General features: G+C 42.7%; 1 protein-coding gene across 2 annotated transcripts in view; it reads left to right on the top strand.

Moving 5' to 3' along the window:
- The window catches only part of LOC115162897 (phospholipid phosphatase 4-like), a 136,275-nt gene that overhangs the window by 84,032 nt on the left and 32,061 nt on the right, over positions 1 to 20,182 (top strand). For both annotated transcript variants that reach the window (XM_029714412.1, XM_029714404.1), the window contains exon 3: positions 6,986 to 7,076. In XM_029714412.1, the coding sequence (XP_029570272.1) occupies positions 6,986 to 7,076 (91 nt within the window). The remainder of the gene's footprint in view (positions 1 to 6,985; positions 7,077 to 20,182) is intronic.

Below are 20,182 nucleotides of genomic sequence, written 5' to 3'. Positions count from 1 at the left end.
TGAGGTATGGGAGCCTTACGAGCCAGCTGAGAAATCCCCGGTTGCTTCGGCAGCGGCACCTGGACCCGACGTCACCAATAAAAAAAAAACTCCCTGATGCTTCAATTGTGCTGATGCGCGTAACGATGGTGACAGGTGTGCATAATCATCAGCAGGCTGGCGATCTCGAGCGCCAGAGAGGGGGAGCGGGAGCAGATGTGAGAAGACCTATCTATTTTACAGGAAGTAAGCTATCATCAATGTAATGACACACATATAACGAAAGAGCCATAAGCTAAACTCAGCAAAAAAAGAAACGTCCTCTCACTGTCAACTGTGTTTATTTTCAGCAAACTTAACAGGTGTAAATATTTGCATGAACATAACAAGATTCAACAACTGAGACATAAACTGAACAAGTTCCACAGATATGTGACAAACAGAAAAGGAATAATGTGTCCCTGAACAAATGGGGGGGGGGAGAGTCAAAATCAAAAGTAACAGTCAGTATCTGGTGTGGCCACCAGCTGCATTAAGTACTGCAGTTCATCACCTCCTCATGGATTGCACCAGATTTGCCAGATGTTACCCCACTCTTCCACCAAGGCACCTGCAAGTTCCTGGACATTTCTGGGGGGAATGGCCCTAGCCCTCAACCTCCAATCCAACAGGTCCCAGACATGCTCAATGGGATTGAGATCTGGGCTCTTCGCTGGCCATGGCAGAACACTGACATTCATGTCTTGCAGGAAATCACGCACCGAACGAGCAGTATGGCTGGTGGCATTGTCATGCTGGAGGGTCATGTCAGGATGAGCCTGCAGGAAGGGTACCACATTTACAGGGTACCTCATTAGGGAGGAGGATGTCTTCCCTGTAACGCACAGCATTGAGATTGCCTGCAATGACAACAAGCTCAGTCCGATGATGCTGTGACACTGCCCCAGACCATGACGGACCCTCCACTGCCAAATTGATCCCGCTCCAGTGTACAGGCCTCAGTGTAACGCTCATTCCTTCGATGATAAACGCGAATCCGACCATCACCCCTGGTGAGACAAAACCGCAACTCGTCAGTGAAGAGCACTTTTTGCCAGTCCTGTCTGGTCCAGCAAATGTGGGGTTTTGCCCATAGGCAACGTTGTTGCCGGTGATGTCTGGTGAGGACCTGCCTTACAACAGGCCTACAAGCCCTCTGTCCAGCCTTTCTTAGCCTATTGCGGATAGTCTGAGCCCTGATGGAGGGATTGTGCGTTCCTGGTGTAACTCTGGCAGTTGTTGTTGCCATCCTGTACCTGTCCCGCAGGTGTGATGTTTGGCTGTGCAGGTGTTGTTACACGTGGTCTGCCACTGCGAGGATGATAAGCTGTCCACCCTGTCTCCCTGTAGCGCTGTCTTAGGCGTCTCACAGTACGGACATTGCAATTTATCGCCCTGGCCACATCTGCAGTCCTCATGATCTGGGACCCTGGGCATCTTTTGTTTTGTGTTTTTCAGAGTCAGTAGAAAGGCCTCATTAGTGTCCTAAGTTTTCATAACTGTGACCTGAAATTGCCTAACGTCTGTAAGCTGTTAGTGTCTTAACGACCGTTCCACAGTATGTTCATTAATTGTTTATGGTTCATTGAACAAGCATGGGAAACAGTGTTTAAACCCTTTACAATGAAGATCTGTGAAGTTATTTGGATTTTTTACTAATTATCTTTGAAAGATGTTCCTGAAAAAAGGATGTTTATTTTTTGCTGAGTTTATAATATATGAGTAATGGTAAAATACCATAATCCAATTGGTAGAATATTATATTATTGGAAATTCATGCTTAGTGTTTAATTTACAGTGTTATAATGTGTGTTACTGGTGATTTCTATCCTTTGGTGGGCAAATTTCACAATTTAATTTAGTCATCACATTCACAAATGGTGGTTGGATCACAGTTTTGAAGTTTCATAACTAACTAGCAGCACAAGCAAACATTATTGTGCAAATTTCTCTTGATCTATCATCAACACCAATAATCTCTGCAATCCTCCCTCCGTGCCATTGAGATTCAGATTTTGTCTCTGGATTTTAGCAAAGCGACATCATATGGAATTGGAAAACCAGATACTGCGATGATTGGCTTTCTACCATCTTTTTGGGGTTTTGCTTGCCCGAAACAAATGGCAGGTGGAACTATGTTTCATGAACGGAAGATTTTCAAGTAAACATCTGCTCCTCACCTGATAGGATAAAAGCAGTGGTGGCCGCGTGACATTTGCATTAAGTTGAGCAGAGCTGAACATTTTCTACCACTCTGCCAGCAGGGTTCTCGCTGCTCACCTTCCCACAATTCCTGCACATTTCTCTGCATGCCCTCTTTGAAAATGAATGAGTGCAGAACTTCTCTTGCCTACGCCGCATCTGGTGAAAATGGCCTGTAATAGATGCATGGTTCAACCAAAATTCTGAGAAGAAGTTGTGTATCCCTTTAAAGTGTATCTCTGAATGCTTGAGGACATTATTTGTTCTATAATCTTGCAATTTGTCAGTACAACTTTCCAATGTTACATATTTGTATATATTTTGGGGGAAAAGTAAAGACAAGCATCCATTAAACATTTAATTACATTTCTATGGCCTTAGTGTATTTAGTAAAAGTGTTGTTTGGCAAACAATTTCAGTTTAGTGGGCTGTGTTAACTGTTTTTCAAAAGTGAACCCTTCAAGCAATCGAGAAAAGCTGGAACTCCAGTCCATTAAATGTAGTTCTTTTTTTAATGCGGCACTCATAAAGATTGGCAACAGGTGTCACAAACGTAATGCCCAACGATCTCTGTCAATGACAAGGTGCAATAAAATGTCAGTGAATGAAAGATTGCCTTCAGAGGGGTCAATATACAGTGTGTGCATTGCAAATGGAACCCTGTTCTTTATATAGTACATTATTTTTTATCAGAGCCCTATGGGTCCTGGTCAAAAATAGTGGCCCATATTAAGTGGATAGTGTGCCATTTGGGACACAACCCGGTATCTCAGGGAAAGTGTTTGCATCTCTGATGACAGACACTAGCTCTCTTTAAGGTCATCCATCTGAGCATGTCCCTGAACTGAGGAAAATGTGTCTGGAAATTAAAATAGGCAGGATGGAAAATACTATTTTCTCCTCCATGATGTCATGAGCGCTAATATCTTTGGCATTTACCAGGATCTACAACTATAATAGTACAGAGCCTCAGGCTCACATCCTAAAATGCATGCACTCAGGCACACATACACACAGACACACACAAAACCCAAGTACGCTGTCACGCCTTCCACCGAGGGTGGTTCCTCTCCCTGTTCGGGCGGTGCTCGGTGGTCGGCGTCGCCAGCCTACTAGCCGTCACCGATCCATTTTCTTTTTCCGTTTGTTTTGTCTTTGGTTTTTTCACGCCTGTTTTAATTTGCTTTAATTTCTGTGTGTATACTTTACCCCTGTTGCCTGCTTAGGTTTGTGAGTCATTATTTGTCTCAGGTTGCTCGTTGAGGTTGTGCCTCAGTTTATTTCACGTATATACTGATTGTGTATAAGTTTGAGGAGCGTTGTTTTTTCCTCCGTCCGTAAGTAACTGTATTCTCTTTTTGTTGTGGGCGTTGTTATTGGTATTGTACCTGTCTTTTTGTTGTGGACTTGCCTATTAAAAGACGCTCCTTGGACATCTCTGCTCTCCTGCACTTGACTCCTTCACCTACCTCATAATCAAAACCAAACATACGCAAGCACGGAGGAACGCTTACACGCACATGCCTTATCTTTCTAGGAACTCTTATGGGAAATTAACAAAATTATTTTGATTTCAGTTACCAATTGCTCTTGGTAACTGAGGGTAACCTCTTAAGAAATGTCAAGTACTTTTTAATGTTCTCTATCTCTTCCTAAAAATCTCTCCTTAATCCCGATGACATCCTGAAATACTTTTCCAACGAACCCTCAAACTTTCACATAGCAAGCAGCTGTTTATTGCTGTTCACCGATACACACTGAATAAGGTTAAAACCATAAAGGGAAGCGTTCTGTAAAAAGCAAGAAAGACTGTAATAAAAAACACTCTCAAATGCATTTTTAAATTGGCATTACAAAATTACACATTTGTGCTGACAAAGCAACAATACACACTCTGCTTCTCCCTCTCACTTTTGTGCTGCACCCAGACAGGGCTGTGTCTATCCTGTACCTATTCCATAGTTATCCATCATCCCAGAATTTAAAGAGCCCTACTCAGTCTGTCCTCACATAGACCTGTTATGATCTCCCTGGTGAGGTTATTATTGCCAGAGAGCGATAGTCATTTTGACAGAGATTGCTAAACTGATACGATGAATAAGAGTCGAAAGTCCAAGGATCTCTATCTCAAGGGAAATTAAATGCGCTGTGCACATCAATGTGCTACACATCTTAAGAATCAAATAGAACCGTTGTTTTTGTATCCACTGCAGATCCTGAAGGATTATTGATTTGGGCCCGAAAGTAATTAACACTTTTTGAGGCAGAAATAATTACCTGGGAGCTGCGATGGCCCAAGTCTCCTATGGAATGACAGCCACTGAACACCAAACAGAACTATCCCTTTAGTGCAGGAGACTCCAGAGCACAATAAAGATGTCACGCCTTGACCATAGAGCCCTTGTTTGTTTATGGTGTAGTAGGTCAGGGCGTGATTGGGGGTTATTCTAGTTTATTATTTCTATGTGGGGTTCTAGTTTATTATTTCTATGTTGGTGATTTGTATGATTCCCAAATAGAGGCAGCTGGGAATCGTTGTCTCTAATTGGGGATCATATTTAGGTAGCATTTTTCCCACCTGTGTTTGTGAGATATTATTTTGTTTTTGTGAAGGTGCCTGTTTGCATTTAACTGTCTTCACGTTTCATTTGATTCATTTATTGTTTTTGTATTTCGCTAAAGTTTCACGTTATTATAAAGATGTGGAACGCTACTCATGCTGCGCCTTGGTCCAATCATTACGACAATCGTGACAGAATATCCCACCACATCAGGACCAAGCAGCGTGCCCTGGAGGAGAAGGTATCCTGGGCTTGGGAGGAGATGAAGGAGGAGAAGACATTCTGGACTTGGGAGGAAATTATGGCTGGAGATGAAAGCCTTCCTTGGAAACAGATGAACGGAGAGAAGGGAGGACAGCAACGACGCCAGGGTTTGCAGCAATGTAGAAAGCCCAAAAGACAGCCCAAATTATTTTTTGGGGGGGGGGCACACAGGGTGGTCAGCGGAGCTGGGAAGTGAGCCAGTGACAACCTGGGAGGAGATAGAGAGGTGGTCGGTCGACCCAAGGAGAGTACCAGAGCCCACCTGGGAGTCAATGGAACAATGCAAGGAGGGATACCGGAGAATGGAGTTGGCTAGGAGTATGCGGCAACGCAGGCGTTTGGAGGAGCGTGTCACCAGTCCGGTGCAACCTGTGCCGGTCCCACACATCAGGCCTCCAGTGCGCCTCCCCAGTCCGGTACGTCCTGTGTCCCCTCCTCGCACACTCCCTGAAGTGCGTGTTGCCAGTCCGGTACGTCCTGTGCCTGCTCCTCGCACTCGCCCTGAAGTGTGTGTCATCGAACCGGTACCATTGATGCCGATTCTACGCACCAGGTCTCCAGTACGTCTCCACAGCCCAGTACGTCCTGTGCCAGCCCAACGCATCAGGCCTCCAGTGCGCCTTCACAGTCCAGAGCTTCCGGCAACGGTTCCCAGTCCAGAGCTTCCGGCGACGGTTCCAAGTCCAGAGCTTCCGGCGACGGTTCCCAGTCCAGAGCTTCCGGCGACGGTTCCCAGTCCAGAGCTTCCGACGACGGTTCCCAGTCCAGAGCTTCCGGCGACGGTCCCCAGTCCAGAGCTTCCGGCGACGGTCCCCAGTCCAGAGCTTCCGGCGACGGTCCCCAGTCCAGAGCTTCCGGCGACGGTCCCCAGTCCAGAGCTTCCGGCGACGGTCCCCAGTCCAGAGCTTCCGGCGACGTTCCACAGTCCGGAACCTCCGGCGACGGTCCACGGTCCGGAACCTCCAACGACGGTCCACGGTCCGGAACCTCCAACGACGGTCCACGGTCCGGGACCTCCAACGACGGTCCACGGTCCGGGACCTCCAACGACGGTCCACGGTCCGGGACCTCCAACGACGGTCCACGGTCCGGAACCTCCTGAGACGGTCCACGGTCCGGAACCTCCAGCGACGGTCCACGGTCCGGTGCCTCCTGCGACAGTTCGGAGCTTCTAGACATGGCATCCAGTCCCGCTCTATGGCGGGAGCCTTCCTCTGCGCCGGTGTCCAGTCCAAACACGGCGTCCAGTCCTGCTCCATGGCCGGAGCAGTCTTCTTCTGCCGCCACCGACACTAATCACCCCCCCACCCTCCCCATTTGGTTTCAGGTTTTGTGGTCGAAGTCCACACCTTTGGGAGGGGTACTGTAACGCCTTGACCATAGAGAGCCCTTGTTTCTCTATGGTCTAGTTGGTTAGGGCGTGACTGGAGGGTATTCTAGTTTATTATTTCTATGTGGGGTTCTAGTTTATTATTTCTATGTTGGTGATTTGTATGATTCCCAATTAGAGGCAGCTGGGAATCGTTGTCTCTAATTGGGGATCATATTTAGGTAGCATTTTTCCCACCTGTGTTTGTGAGATATTATTTTGTTTTTGTGTAGGTGTCTGTTTGCATTTCATTGTCTGCACGTTTCGTTTGATTCATTTATTGTTTTTGTATTTCGCCAAAGTTTCACGTTATAATAAAGATGTGGAACGCTACTCATGCTGCGCCTTGGTCCAATCATTATGACGATCGTGACAAAAGAACCTTGTTGGTGGCAGCTCATTTAGCAATATTTGGATTAAAACTCTTCATTGTAGATGTCACACTGCACACTCCCAGTGGAAAGAAAATGCTTTAGGGGACCTCTTTGTGAAATGATTAAGAGTTTCTGTAATTGACAGCAATGTGTGTTGTATGTGTCTAGATTGTTTTTTCTTATTGCTTTCTTCACAGGCGATTTCATTTCTCACTCCGTTGGCTGTGATATTTGTGGTGAAGATCATTCAGCGGACAGATAAGACAGAAATCAAGGAGGCGTGTCTAGGTATGTATTGTATGGACCCTTACTTTGACTCATCCTTTTATTGTTATCATCAGTGCATGAATTGAGGGGTTCTGTCAGGGTATGCCCTACCTCTTGTTAAAGAAAAGTGCAAAAGCATACCTCTTGTTACCTTAAGATTTTGAAGGGGCAAATATGTATCTTGATTATATAAAGCAATCTATAATGACTTAACTCTGCGATGTTAACGCCTTACCAATATCCAATGGTATAGAGTGGTGCGAATTACAAATACCTCAAAAATGCAAAAACTTCAATTTCTCAAACATATGACTATTTTACACCATTTTAAAGACAAGATTCTCCTTTATCTAACCACATTGTCCGATTTCAAAAAGGCTTTACAACGAAAGCAAAACATTAGATTATGTCAGGAGAGTACCCTCCCAAAAATAATCACACAGCCATTTTCAAGCATATATGTCACAAAAACCAAAACCACAGCTAAATGCAGCACTAACCTTTGATGATCTTCATCAGATGACACTCCTAGGAAATTATGTTATACAATACATGCATGTTTTGTTCAATGAAGTTCATATTTATATCAAAAATCAGCTTTTTACAGTAGCATGTGATGTTCAGAACTAGCATACCCACCGCAAACTTCCGGTGAATTTACTAAATTACTCACGATAAACGTTCACAACATAACAATTATTTTAAGAATTATAGATACAGAACTCCTTTATGCAATCGCGGTGTCCGATTTTAAAATAGCTTTTCGGTAAAAGCACATTTTGCAATACTCTGAGTAGATAGCCCGGCCATCACGGCTAGCTATTTACACACCCACCAAGTTTGGCACTCACCAAACTCAAATTTACTATAAGAAAAATTGGATTACCTTTGCTGTTCTTTGTCAGAATGCACTCCCAGGACTTCTACTTCAACAACAAATGTTGTTTTGGTTCGAAATAATCCATAGTTATATCCAAATAGCTCCGTTTTGTTTGTGCGTTCAAGTCACTATCCGAAGGGTGACGCGCCAGCGCATTTCGTGACAAAAAATTCAAAATATTCCATTACTGTACTTCGAAGCATGTCAAACGCTGTTTAAAATAAATTTTTATGTGATTTTTCTCGTAAAATAGCGATAATATTCCAACCGGGCGCCATTGTATTCGTTCAAACACTGAAAGTAAAACATGGAGTTGTCTCGTGCACGCGCCCTCCAGTGTCATTGTTCTCAGAAGAACCACTCACAAAAACCCCTGCTGTTTTTCGCCCAGAGACTGGAGAGCTCTCATTCCACTTTCTGGCGCCTTCCTAGAGCCAATGGAAGCCTTAGAAAGTGTCACGTTACAGCAGAGATGCTGTATTTTTGATAGAGATGCCCTAGTAGGAGAACAAATTGTCAGACAGGGTACTTCCTGTATAGAATCTTCTCAGGTTTTGGCCTGCCATATGAGTTCTGTTATACTCACAGACACCATTCAAACAGTTTTAGAAACTTTAGAGTTTTTTCTATCCAAAGCTAATAATTATATGCATATTCTAGTTTCTGGGCAGGAGTAGTAACCAGATTATATCGGGTACGTTTTTTATCCGGCCGTGAAAATACTGCCCCCTATCCCTAACAGGTTGAAACAAGTGCAAATTTCACAAGACATGATTCTGATGCACATGAGGATATTATTCACCTTTATGACATTCAGTGGCTGAGCTACAACATTCTCTAGTCAAGGAGTCAAAAAAGACTGCTTGGTAAGTAGTCTATTGTGTGACTCTTGATGCACATGAGGATATTGTTCATCTTTATGACATTCAGCGGTTGAGCTACAACATTCTATGGTCAAGGAGTCAAAAAAAGACTGCTTGGGAAGTACTTCAAAAATGCAAAAACTTCAATTTCTCAAACATATGACTATTTTACACCATTTTTAAAGACAAGATTCTCCTTTATCTAACCACATTGTCCGATTTCAAAAAGGATTTTCTGACATATGTAAATTCATCATTAATGGGTCAAATAAATTTCAACATTATAACATACAGTATTTGTTAGCGAATAAACATTTATGTAAATATTCTCCTTTATTTTCCCTATTAATATTATCATGAAGAAGCCTGAACAAAATATGCCATGCGTCAAGTTAAACTATGTAGAATTGCAAGAAATACGCTTCAAAACAAACCAAAAAATCCTCAATAAACAATAATTAAAATAGGCTCAAGTGCAGTCTCCTGTCAGCATTTTTGCCTCCAACTATGACTAACTCACATTTACCACACATCTGTTTAATTTATTTGGTCTTTCACAATAGCTAATGTAAGTCAGTAGAACAATTCATATTCCTTAAAATAGGCTAAACTATAGGGTAATTAGCGTGCTTGTGTCAGCGAGCTGTTTTTTTTCCATACTTTGTACATTATTCCACTTTTTCTTAGTTTTGCCCATGCAACTATTTATTTGAAGTCTGAAATACATAGTTGTGCATTTGAAAATACATTTACTGAAGATATGCATTTTTGCAGGCATTTTCATGTAAGCTATATTATCTGGTGACATAAAGTTATTACTAATAGCATAATGTGTTTTGACCTACCCAAATATGAGCAATCTTTTTGTCAGATAAATATTTATTTGTGATCACATTCCACCATCTGACATAACGGTATGCTACTTTCAGGCTTTACATTATTAGTTTGGTATTTTTTCATGGTTCAAGGCCAATTTTGAATAAAGAGCCACGGGCTCTTTTAGGTGAAAGGAGCCACATTAGCAGGTCAGATGAAATTGTCATGTGAGGCATACAGCATGTTTTATGCTAAGACAATAAACTGACCAGCTAAATTAAGACCGTGGTGAATAAATAAAGTAATACAATTTACAGCCATCTTTATTTGTGCTCATTACACAACAGCTACAGTTCTAGTGTGACATACAGTGGCGTGCGAAAGCATTTACCCCCTTGGCATTTTTCCTATTTTGTTGCCTTACAGCCTGAAATTAAAATAGATTTTTGGGGGGCTTGTATCATTTGATTTACACAACATGCCTTCCACTTTGAAGATGTAAAATATTTTTATTGTGAAACAAACAAGAAATAAGACAAAAAAACTGAGAACTTGAGCATGCATAATTATTCACCCCCCCAAAGTTAATACTTTGTAGAGCTACCTTTTGCAGAAATTACAGCTGCAAGTCTCTTGGGGTATGTCTCTATAAGCTTGGCACATCTAGTCACAGGGATTTTTGCCCATTCTTCAAGGCAAAACTGCTCCAGCTCCTTCAAGTTGGATGGGTTCCGCTGGTGTACAGCAATCTTTAAGTCATACCACAGATTCTCAATTGGATTGAGGTCTGGGCTTTGACAAGGCCATTCCAAGACATTTAAATGTTTCCCCTTAAACCACTCGGGTGTTGCTTTAGCAGTATGCTTAGGGTCATTGTCCTGCTGGAAGGTGAACCTCCGTCCCAGTCTCAAATCTCTGGAAGACTGAAACAAGAATTTTCCTGTATTTAGCACCATCCATCATTCATTCAATTCTGAACAATTTCCCAGTCCCTGCCAATGAAAAACATCCCCACAGTATGATGCTGCCACCACCATGCTTCACTGTGGGGATGGTGTTCTCGGGTGATGAGAGGTGTTGGGTTTGTGCCAGACATTTTCCTTGATGGCTAAAAAGCTACATTTTTGTCTCATCTGACCAGAGTACCTTCTTCCATATGTTTGGGTAGTTTCCCAAAATGCCTTTTGGCAAACACCAAACGTGTTTGCTTATTTTTTCTTTAAGCAATGGCTTTTTTTGGCCACTCTTCCATAAAGCCCAGCTATGTGGATTGTATGGCTTTAAGTGGTTCTATGGAAAGATACTCCAATCTCCGCTGTGGAGCTTTGCAGCTCCTTCAGGGTTATCTTTGGTCTCTTTGATGCCTCTCTGATTAATGCCTTCCTTGCCTGGTCCGTTTTGGTGGGTGGCCCTCTCTTGGCAGGTTTGTTGTGGTGCCATATTCTTTCCATTTTTTAATAATGGATTTAACGGTGCTCCTGTGGGATGTTCAAAGTTTCAGATATTTTTTATAACCCAACCCTGATCTGTACTTCTCCACAACTTTGTCCCTGACCTGTTTGGAGAGCTCCTTGGTCTTCATGTTACCGCTTGCTTGGTGGTGCCCCTTGCTTAGTGGTTTTGCAGACTCTGGGGCATTTCAGAACAGGTGTATACATACTGAAATCATGTGACAGATCATGGGACACTTAGATTGCACACAGGTGGACTTTATTTCACTAATTATTTGACTTCTGAAGGTAATTGGTTGCACCAGATCTTATTTAGGGGCTTCATAGCAAAGGGGGTGAATACATATGCACGCAACACTATTCCGTCTTTTTTTATTTTTTGAAATAAGTCATTTTTTTCATTTCACTTCACCAATTTGGACTGTTTTGTGTATGTCCATTACATGAAATCCAAATAAAAATCAATTTAAATTACAGGTTCTAATGCAACAAAATAGGAAAAACACCAAGGGGGATGAATACTTTTGCAAGGCACTGTAACCATTGCCATAGGCAAAAACACAGTCTAGACCAGGTATGACGGTTGCATAACGAGTTTCTGACATCATCAAGGAAAACTTTGTGAACACTATTGTAAACTGTTATGTTTTATTATTACTGTGTTGGCTTCAGCAACACACTATTACTATATTTAAGAACCAATATTTATGATTTGATATGATATTGTTTGATATAAATATGAGTTAGGTATCGTAATTTCTGGACTATTAAGCGCACCTGAAAATAAGCCGCACCCACTGAATTTAATTTTTTAAAATATTTTGAACATAAATAAGCCGCACATGTCTATAAGCCGCAGGTGCCTACCGGTACATTGAAACAAATGAACTTTACACAGGCTTTAACAAAAATAGGCTTTAACGAAACACGGCTTGTAACAAAAATAAATAGGCTTTAACGAAGCACGGCTTGTAACAAAAATAAATAGGCTTTAATGAAACACGGCTTGTAACAAAAATAAATAGGCTTTAACGAAACACAGCTTGTAACAAAAAATAAAAATTAGCAGTAAACAGTAGCCTACCAAGAAAGTCATTGGTCACCATCTTCCTTCTCCTGTGCACTGAAACCATCTCCTTCGGTGTCGGAGTTGAATAGCCTCAGAATTGCTTCATCCGATATAGGATCGTTTTCATTGTCGCTCTCGTCACTTTCATCCGGAGGCAAATCCCCCGCTGAGCCCTCTTCAACATGCAGCAGTCCAGCCTTTCGAAACCCGTTGATGATAGTGGATTTTTTGACGATGCTCCACGCTGTCAGGACCCACTGGCAGACTTGACCATAAGTTGCTCTTCGCATGCAGCCCGTTTTAGTTTAGGATTTCTCCCCACTTGTCATCCAAGCCTCCCGCTGACCACGGAGCGCCACCTTAAATGCACAATTTACACTGATGTCGAGTGGCTGCAAATACATTTACATTACATTTAAGTCATTTAGCAGACGCTCTTATCCAGAGCGACTTACAAATTGGTGCATTCACCTTATGATATCCAGTGGAACAACCACTTTACAATAGTGCATCTAAATATTTAAGGGGGGGGTTAGAAGGATTACTTATCCTATCCCAGGTATTCCTTAAAGAGGTGGGGTTTCAGGTGTCTCCGGAAGGTGGTGATTGACTCCGCTGTCCTGGCGTCGTGAGGGAGCTTGTTCCACCATTGGGGTGCCAGAGCAGCGAACAGTTTTGACTGGGCTGAGCGGGAACCGTGCTTCCTCAGAGGTAGGGGGGCCAGCAGGCCAGAGGTGGATGAACGCAGTGCCCTTGTTTGGGTGTAGGGCCTGATCAGAGCCTGAAGGTATGGAGGTGCCGTTGCCCTCACAGCTCCGTAGGCAAGCACCATGGTCTTGTAGCGGATGCGAGCTTCAACTGGAAGCCAGTGGAGAGAGCGGAGGAGCGGGGTGACGTGAGAGAACTTGGGAAGGTTGAACACCAGACGGGCTGCTGCGTTCTGGATGAGTTGTAGGGGTTTAATGGCACAGGCAGGGAGCCCAGCCAACAGCGAGTTGCAGTAATCCAGACGGGAGATGACAAGTGCCTGGATTAGGATCTACGTCGCTTCCTGTGTAATAGTAAAATACTTTGTTGTACCCACAGTAATCAGGGTGACAAAATGACTCCCGTAATCAGAATGATGGAAAGTTTGAGAGCGCTCGATTTAATCTAAACAGTAAACAAAAAATATGTTTGACCTTAACCCGTTCGGCAATTTCATTGGTCTAATGAAAGCTTCATGCCGCCAAAAAACTGAATACATCACAGAATGTGTTTTTTTGGAGAAAAAAATGTGAAAGCGGGAAAAATCCATATATTAGCCGCGTCATTGTTTTAAGCCGCAACGTTCAAAGCGTGGGAAAAAAGTTGCGGCTTATAGTCCGGAAATTACGGTATATCACAATATCGTGATCTACCTCCAACCTATCTCTTATTATACACTACACAAGACTGTTCCTGCATGCACAATACCCTTTCACATACCTTCTCACATTCTCTCAACTAAGCCTAATGTGCTGACCAATCCGCCCATGTTGCATGCATCTGTGTAGCCGGGCACATGCTGCAAGTCCAGCCTCTCCCATCTACTCATTGGTTTTAGGAGCATACTAACCCACGTGGATGATTGAAAGATTAATGAGGTCCACATTTATTCAAAGTTGGTTGCCAAACGCCATATAAAATCCACAGAAGAAGAATGAATGTGACACGATTAATCAAAGAAGACCAACTAAAAACAATGTTTCCCCTTATGTCTGTGTATTAATTGTTGGAATAGAGAAAACACAATTTTGTGTAACTCAAAATAGGTCAAAATTCTACAAAGATCCAGCAAAAGAAAGGACCGTACGCATTTCAGGTAAAATAACAACCCGATGTTTATCTCAAAGGAAAAATTATCTAGCAACAACAAGCTAGCTAAATGTTAATGAATGTTTAATACTTGTTTTGACCTGTACACAAATTAATATAGTTGGTTCACAGTTGGTTTTGGTATTTTAACCTCCGTGTTATGAACGGGTCTGGTGGGGATAGACAAAATCAACATGCGCACATACGGCTGCAGTTTGGTCAGCATGTAATGATGGGCAATAAATGGTGGATGGGTGTTGTGGATTATCATGTAAATACCAAGTTCACTATCAAAGTGGCAAAGTGCTTATCCAAGATAGCTGCTAAGTCACCTGACAAGTTAGGGGGTCAGCAGCTGACCATATTAAGATGGGCACCACACCAAATTATTTGTTGTATGGCAGATTGAAGGGAGTTATTTTTCTGATTGATCTTGTTGCTACTGTATGTACTTTGAATTGTTCTATAGGTTCTTATTAGATGTTTGAACCTTGTTTTTTTACGCTTTACTGCCCTATTGTTTGCCTACTGCTACTTAGCCTTTAGAATGTTCATATTGTCCATTTCAGTTGTTACTGCCATTTCATCGCAGCTACTTAAAGCACTTTTGGGTACTTTGGAATTGCAGCAAGTTCCATACCCTGCTCCAGAGTACCTAGGTACCCCGAAACACATTCCATACCCAGCTCTTCAGTCAAAGTACCCATCTTACTCACTGCAAATTCCAGAGCTATTCTACCAGGCTTACCCACAGCAAGTTCAGCATCCAGTTGCAAAAGGGTATCTGCAGCCATCCCCCTCCTGATGTGTAGCTCAGCAGATGGGTCCAGCCTTCAATGTAAGTCACCCTCAGCCACCTTAGCAGATTTCAGCACTGACAGTGAGAAGGATTTTGCTAATCTTAAACTGCCACTGGACAATCTCCTTGACTCACATCCACAGCTGATTTGAGAAATACAAGTGGGTCTTTCTATAAGTAATGGGTCAAATGTGTGATATTGGGCTAAACATTTCAAAATGGTTTGAAACAAATCAAAAATATTTGTATGCAGTTTCACATATATATATATATATATATATATATATATATATATATATATATATATATGTGTGTGTGTGTGTGTGTGTGTGTGTGTGTGTGTGTGTGTGTGTGTGTGTGTGTGTGTGCGCAAATTGTCCAATAACTCCACCTACACAACAACTGTCACAACGTCCACAGGTGGCACCTCTCCCCGTTCGGGCGGCGCTCGGCGGTCGTCGTCGCCGGCCTACTAGCTGCCACCGATTTCCTTTTCTGTTTCGTTTGGTAATGTCTGGTTAGGGTAGCACCTGTTTTGTGTTTAGTAATTAGTGGGGTATTTAGTCTGTATGTTTTGTGTTTGGGGTTGTTTCGTGTCTGGTGTTGTAGGTTGGGGTATTCTTTTTTTCTTGTCTTGAAGAATACGGTACACGTTTTGGCATTAGGGTTGCTGGGCTGCGTCCCGCTACATTCCTAGACTGTGTTGTCTTGCTTTTTCCTAGACTGTTGTCTTAATTTTTACCCTGCCTTGTCAGTTCGGTTCTTTGGACTTGCATTCTTCATTAAACGTGTTTCACGTACCTAAGTCTCCTGCGCCTGACTTCACCCCTCCTGCAGAACTACTGTTGACAACAACATCGGATTATACTTACTGAAAGCAGGGTTCATATAGACATTGGCAAGTCAAATTCAAGTTTCAGGGACTTTTTCTAAGTACTTAATTGTCATTTAAGGACCTACATGTTGAACAACAGTATAATATTGCCTAAAATAGAAACGATTAAATTCTAAAATATGTGACAATAATGTGAACTTGCCTGCATTGAATGCATTGAATGAGTGCATGCCGATTATTCTGTAACCTATGTGGCCGGCGCAGACACACAACATCCATGAATAGCTGCATTCATTTTGTATACATTTTTTGTTTCACCTTTATTTAACCAGGTAGGCCAGTTGAGAACACATTCTCATTTACAACTGCGACCTGGCCAAGATAAAGCAAAGCAGTGCAACAAAATCAAACACAGAGTTAAACATAAACAAAAGTACAGTCAATAACACAATAGAAAAAATCTATGTACAGTGTGTGCAAATGTAGAAGAGTAGGGAGGTAGGCAATAAATAGGCCATTGAGGTGAAATAATTACAATTTAGCATTAACACTGGAGTGATGGATGTGCAGATGATGATGTGAAATTAGAGATACTGGGGTGCAAAAGAGCAGGACGGTAAGTAATAATATGGGGGTGAGGTAGTTGGGTGTGCTATTTACAGATTGGCTATGCACAGGTGCAGTGATCTGTGAGCTGCTCTGACAGCTGGTGCTTAAAGCTAGTGAGGGAGATGTGAGTCTCCAGCTTCAGTGATTTTTGCAGTTCGTTCCAGTCATTGGCAGCAGAGAACTGGAAGGAAAGGCAACCAAAGAAGGAATTGGCTTTGGGGGTGACCAGTGAGATATACCTGCTGGAGTGGGTGCTGCTATGGTGACCAGTGAGCTGAGATAAGGCGGGGCTTTACCTAGCAGAGACTTGTAGATAACCTGTAGCCAGTGTGTTTGGCGATGAGTATGAAGCGAGGGCCAACCAACGAGAGCGTACAGGTCGCAGTGGTGGGTAGTGTATGGGGCTTTGGTGAAAAAAACGGATGGCACTGTGATAGACTGCATCCAATTTGTTGAGTAGAGTGTTGGAGGCTATTTTATAGATGACATCGCCAAAGTCGAGGATCGGTAGGATTGTCAGTTTTACGAGGGTATGTTTGGCAGCATGATTGAAGGATGCTTTGTTGCGATATAGGAAGCCGATTCTAGGTTTAATTTTGGATTGGAGATGAGTCTGGAAGGAGAGTTTACAGTCTAACCAGACACCTAGGTATTTGTAGTTGTCCAACTGTGGCTCAGTTGGCAGAGCATGGTGTTTGCAATGCCAGCGTGGTGTGTGCAACACCAGGGTTGTGGGTTTGATTCCCACGGGAGGCCAGTACAAAAAAAAAGTGTGAAATGAAATGTATGCATTCACTCCCGTAAGTCGCTCTGGATAAGAGCGTCTGCTAAATGACTAAAATGTATGTAAAATGTATTCTAAGTCAGAGCCATCCAGAGTAGGGCGGGCAGGTGCGGACAGTGATTGATTGAATAGCATGCATTTACTTGACCACTGTACATGTGATATGTTTGGAAAATTCAAGCCCACCCCAAGAGCTGTTGTTGCTACAACAACTCTGCATTTCCCATCTCCATTGAAGGCAGACACCTCTGCTTTTGTACTGTGTGATTGTCTTGCTATGGTACATTCAAATCAGTTGGGTTTTAACCTTATGGTCGTAGTCTCTGTCAACTAGTGTAGGCTGGTGACTTGAACAATTTAGGAGGATGGGAGACCCACGGTATAGGCGCGGAACGCACAGAGACATCAAAGTGTGTTTCAAAATACGTCAGAGTAATTATTTTAACCTAAAGCATTTAATAAAGACATTTATAGTACAATATTATGGGAATGAGAGGGCTACTTACAGTTTTGGGAAGGGATCACTGCAGTGATTGAATGAGGGTATGAGGCATGAGTGCAGGACAGGATTTGACTGGGAAGACAAAAAACAATAACACAACACACTACAGAGTTAGACAAAAGAGCTTAGAATGAGTTAGTCCAAGTAAGGAGTAAAATCATTAATGTGTAATAATGTGTTTGTGAATGTGATTGACTCTACAAACAGTAATGAGAGAAAATTGATAGGGGTACTCACAGTGCTTGGAGAGGAAACATTCAATGTGACAGTAGATGAGCGGACACATGAGACGTGGCTTCAGTTCATGTCAGGAGAGAGTTGACAATGGGAGGGGAGTGGTCATCACTTCTTACCTTCTTAAATCAGGGAACAGGAGGGGACTTAGCTGGCCCTGCCAGACTCCCTCCACCTACCCAAGGACGTCGGAGTACAAAAATTGGTTAACCACCTAACTGAGGAACTCGTAATACCATAGATGCAGTCACACCCCTAAAACAAAAAACATTTGTCATAAGAAACTAGCTCCCTGGTATACGGAATACCCGAGCCTAAAGCAAGCTTCCAGAAAATTGGAACGGATATGGCGCTCCACCAAACTGGAAGTCTTCCAGCTAGCTTGGAAAGACAGTACCGTGCAATATCGAAGAGCCCTCACTGCTGCTCAATCATCCTATTTTTCCAACTTAATTGAGGAGAATAAGAATAATCCAAAATGTATTTTGGATAATGTCGCAAAGCTAACTAAAAAGCATTCCTCAAGAGAGGATGGCTTTCACTTCAGCAGTGATAAATTCATGAACTTCTTTGATGAAAATAACATGATCATTAGAAATCAAATTGCTCCTCTTTAAATTTGTGTATTTCTCCAAAGCTTATTTGTCCTGAGTCTACACAACATTGCCAGGACCTATAATCAAGGGAGACACTCAAGTTTTTTAATCCTATATCTCTTGTCACATTCATGAAACTAGTGATGACCTCTAAACTTTCAAGCTGCATACTGGACCCTATTCCAACTAAACTACTGAAAGAGCTGCTTCCTGTGCTTGGCCCTCCTATGTCGACAGTAATACACGGATCCCTATCCACCGGTTGTGTACCAAACTCGCTAAAACTGGCAGTAATAAAGCCTCTCTTGAAAAAGCCAAACCTTGACCCAGAAAATATAAAAAAATTATCGGCCTATATCGAATCTCCAATCTGCCTTCCTGAAGACCATGTATACAAAACACTTCAGTCTGGTTTTAGACTCCATCATAGCACTGAGACTGCACTCGTGAAGGTGCAAAATTACTGTCACGGCTGTCAAAAGGATCAGACCAAAGTGCAGCGTGTGTTTCGTTCCACATATTATTTAATCCGTGAAAGCTATGCAATACATCAAATAACTGAAATCTACAAAATAACGAACTGTGAGGCGGAGTAGAAACAAACATTACTCACAAATAATCACCCACAAAAACAGGTGGGACAAACATCAACTTAAATATGACCTCCAATTAGAGACAACGATGACCAGCTGCCTCTAATTGGAGATCATACCAAACAAAACCAAAATAGAAATACAAAACTAGAAACTGAACATAGAAATACAAAACATAGACAAACACCCCGTCACGCCCTGACCTACTCTACCATATAACCACTTACTATGGTCAGGACATGACAGTACCCCCCCCCCAAAGGTGCGGACTCCGACAGCACCTACACAAAACAACAACAAAACCCCCCCAAAAAAACAAAAAGACAAAGGGAGGGTAGGGTGGGTGACTAATGTCAATGGCGGCTCAGGTGCAGTACCCAGAACCTTCTTATCCAGCGAAAGAGAGAATTAGAGAGAGCATAGTTAAATTCACACAGGACACTGGATAAGACAAGAGAAATACTCCAGATATAACAGACTGACCCTAGCCCCCCGACACATAAACTACTGCAGCATAAATACTGGAGGCTGAGACAGGAGGGGTCAGGAGACACTGTGGCCCCATCCGATGATAGCCCCGGACAGGGCCAAACTTGAAGGATATAACCCCACCCACTTTGCCAAAGCACAGCCCCCACACCACTAGAGGGATATCTTCAATCACTAACTTACCATCCTGAGACAAGGCCGAGTATACCCCACAAAGATCTCCGCCACGGCACAACCCAAGGGGGGCACCAACCCAGACAGTAAGACCACGTCAGTGACTCAACCCACTCAAGTGACGCACCCCTCCTTTGGACGGCATGGAAGAATGTTTTATGTAGTAGGGCATTTGATTTATTATTTCCGGGGTTTTGGTCTATGTTCTATGTTTTGGTATTTCTATGTTCTTTCGGGTTTGTTGTATTTCTATGTTTAGTTAATGGGGAGTTGGACTCTCAATTGGAGGCAGGTGCTTTCTCGTTGCCTCTGATTGAGAGTCCTATATATGGGTAATTGTTTGGGTTAGTGTTTGTGGGAGATTGTTTCTTGTTTTGCGTGTGTAAGCCTTACAAGACTGTTTTGTTGATCGTTCGTTCGTTCGTTCTTCATTTCGTTTTGGTGTTCTTGTTATTTAAAATAACTCAAGATGAGCATCCACATTCCTGCTGCGTTTTGGTCCTCCATTCCCGACGACAACCGTGACAGGAATGGGCACATCGAAAATCTCTTCCCAACTATTTTGCAATTTATATGGCACAGCTATCAGTTTTTTGG

This window comes from Salmo trutta, chromosome 2 (genome assembly GCF_901001165.1).
Source record: "Salmo trutta chromosome 2, fSalTru1.1, whole genome shotgun sequence".
NCBI classification, from domain to species: Eukaryota; Metazoa; Chordata; class Actinopteri; order Salmoniformes; family Salmonidae; genus Salmo; species Salmo trutta.
The sequence above is the reverse complement of the archived record's forward strand: the minus strand, read 5'-3'. Positions and strand labels throughout refer to the sequence as shown.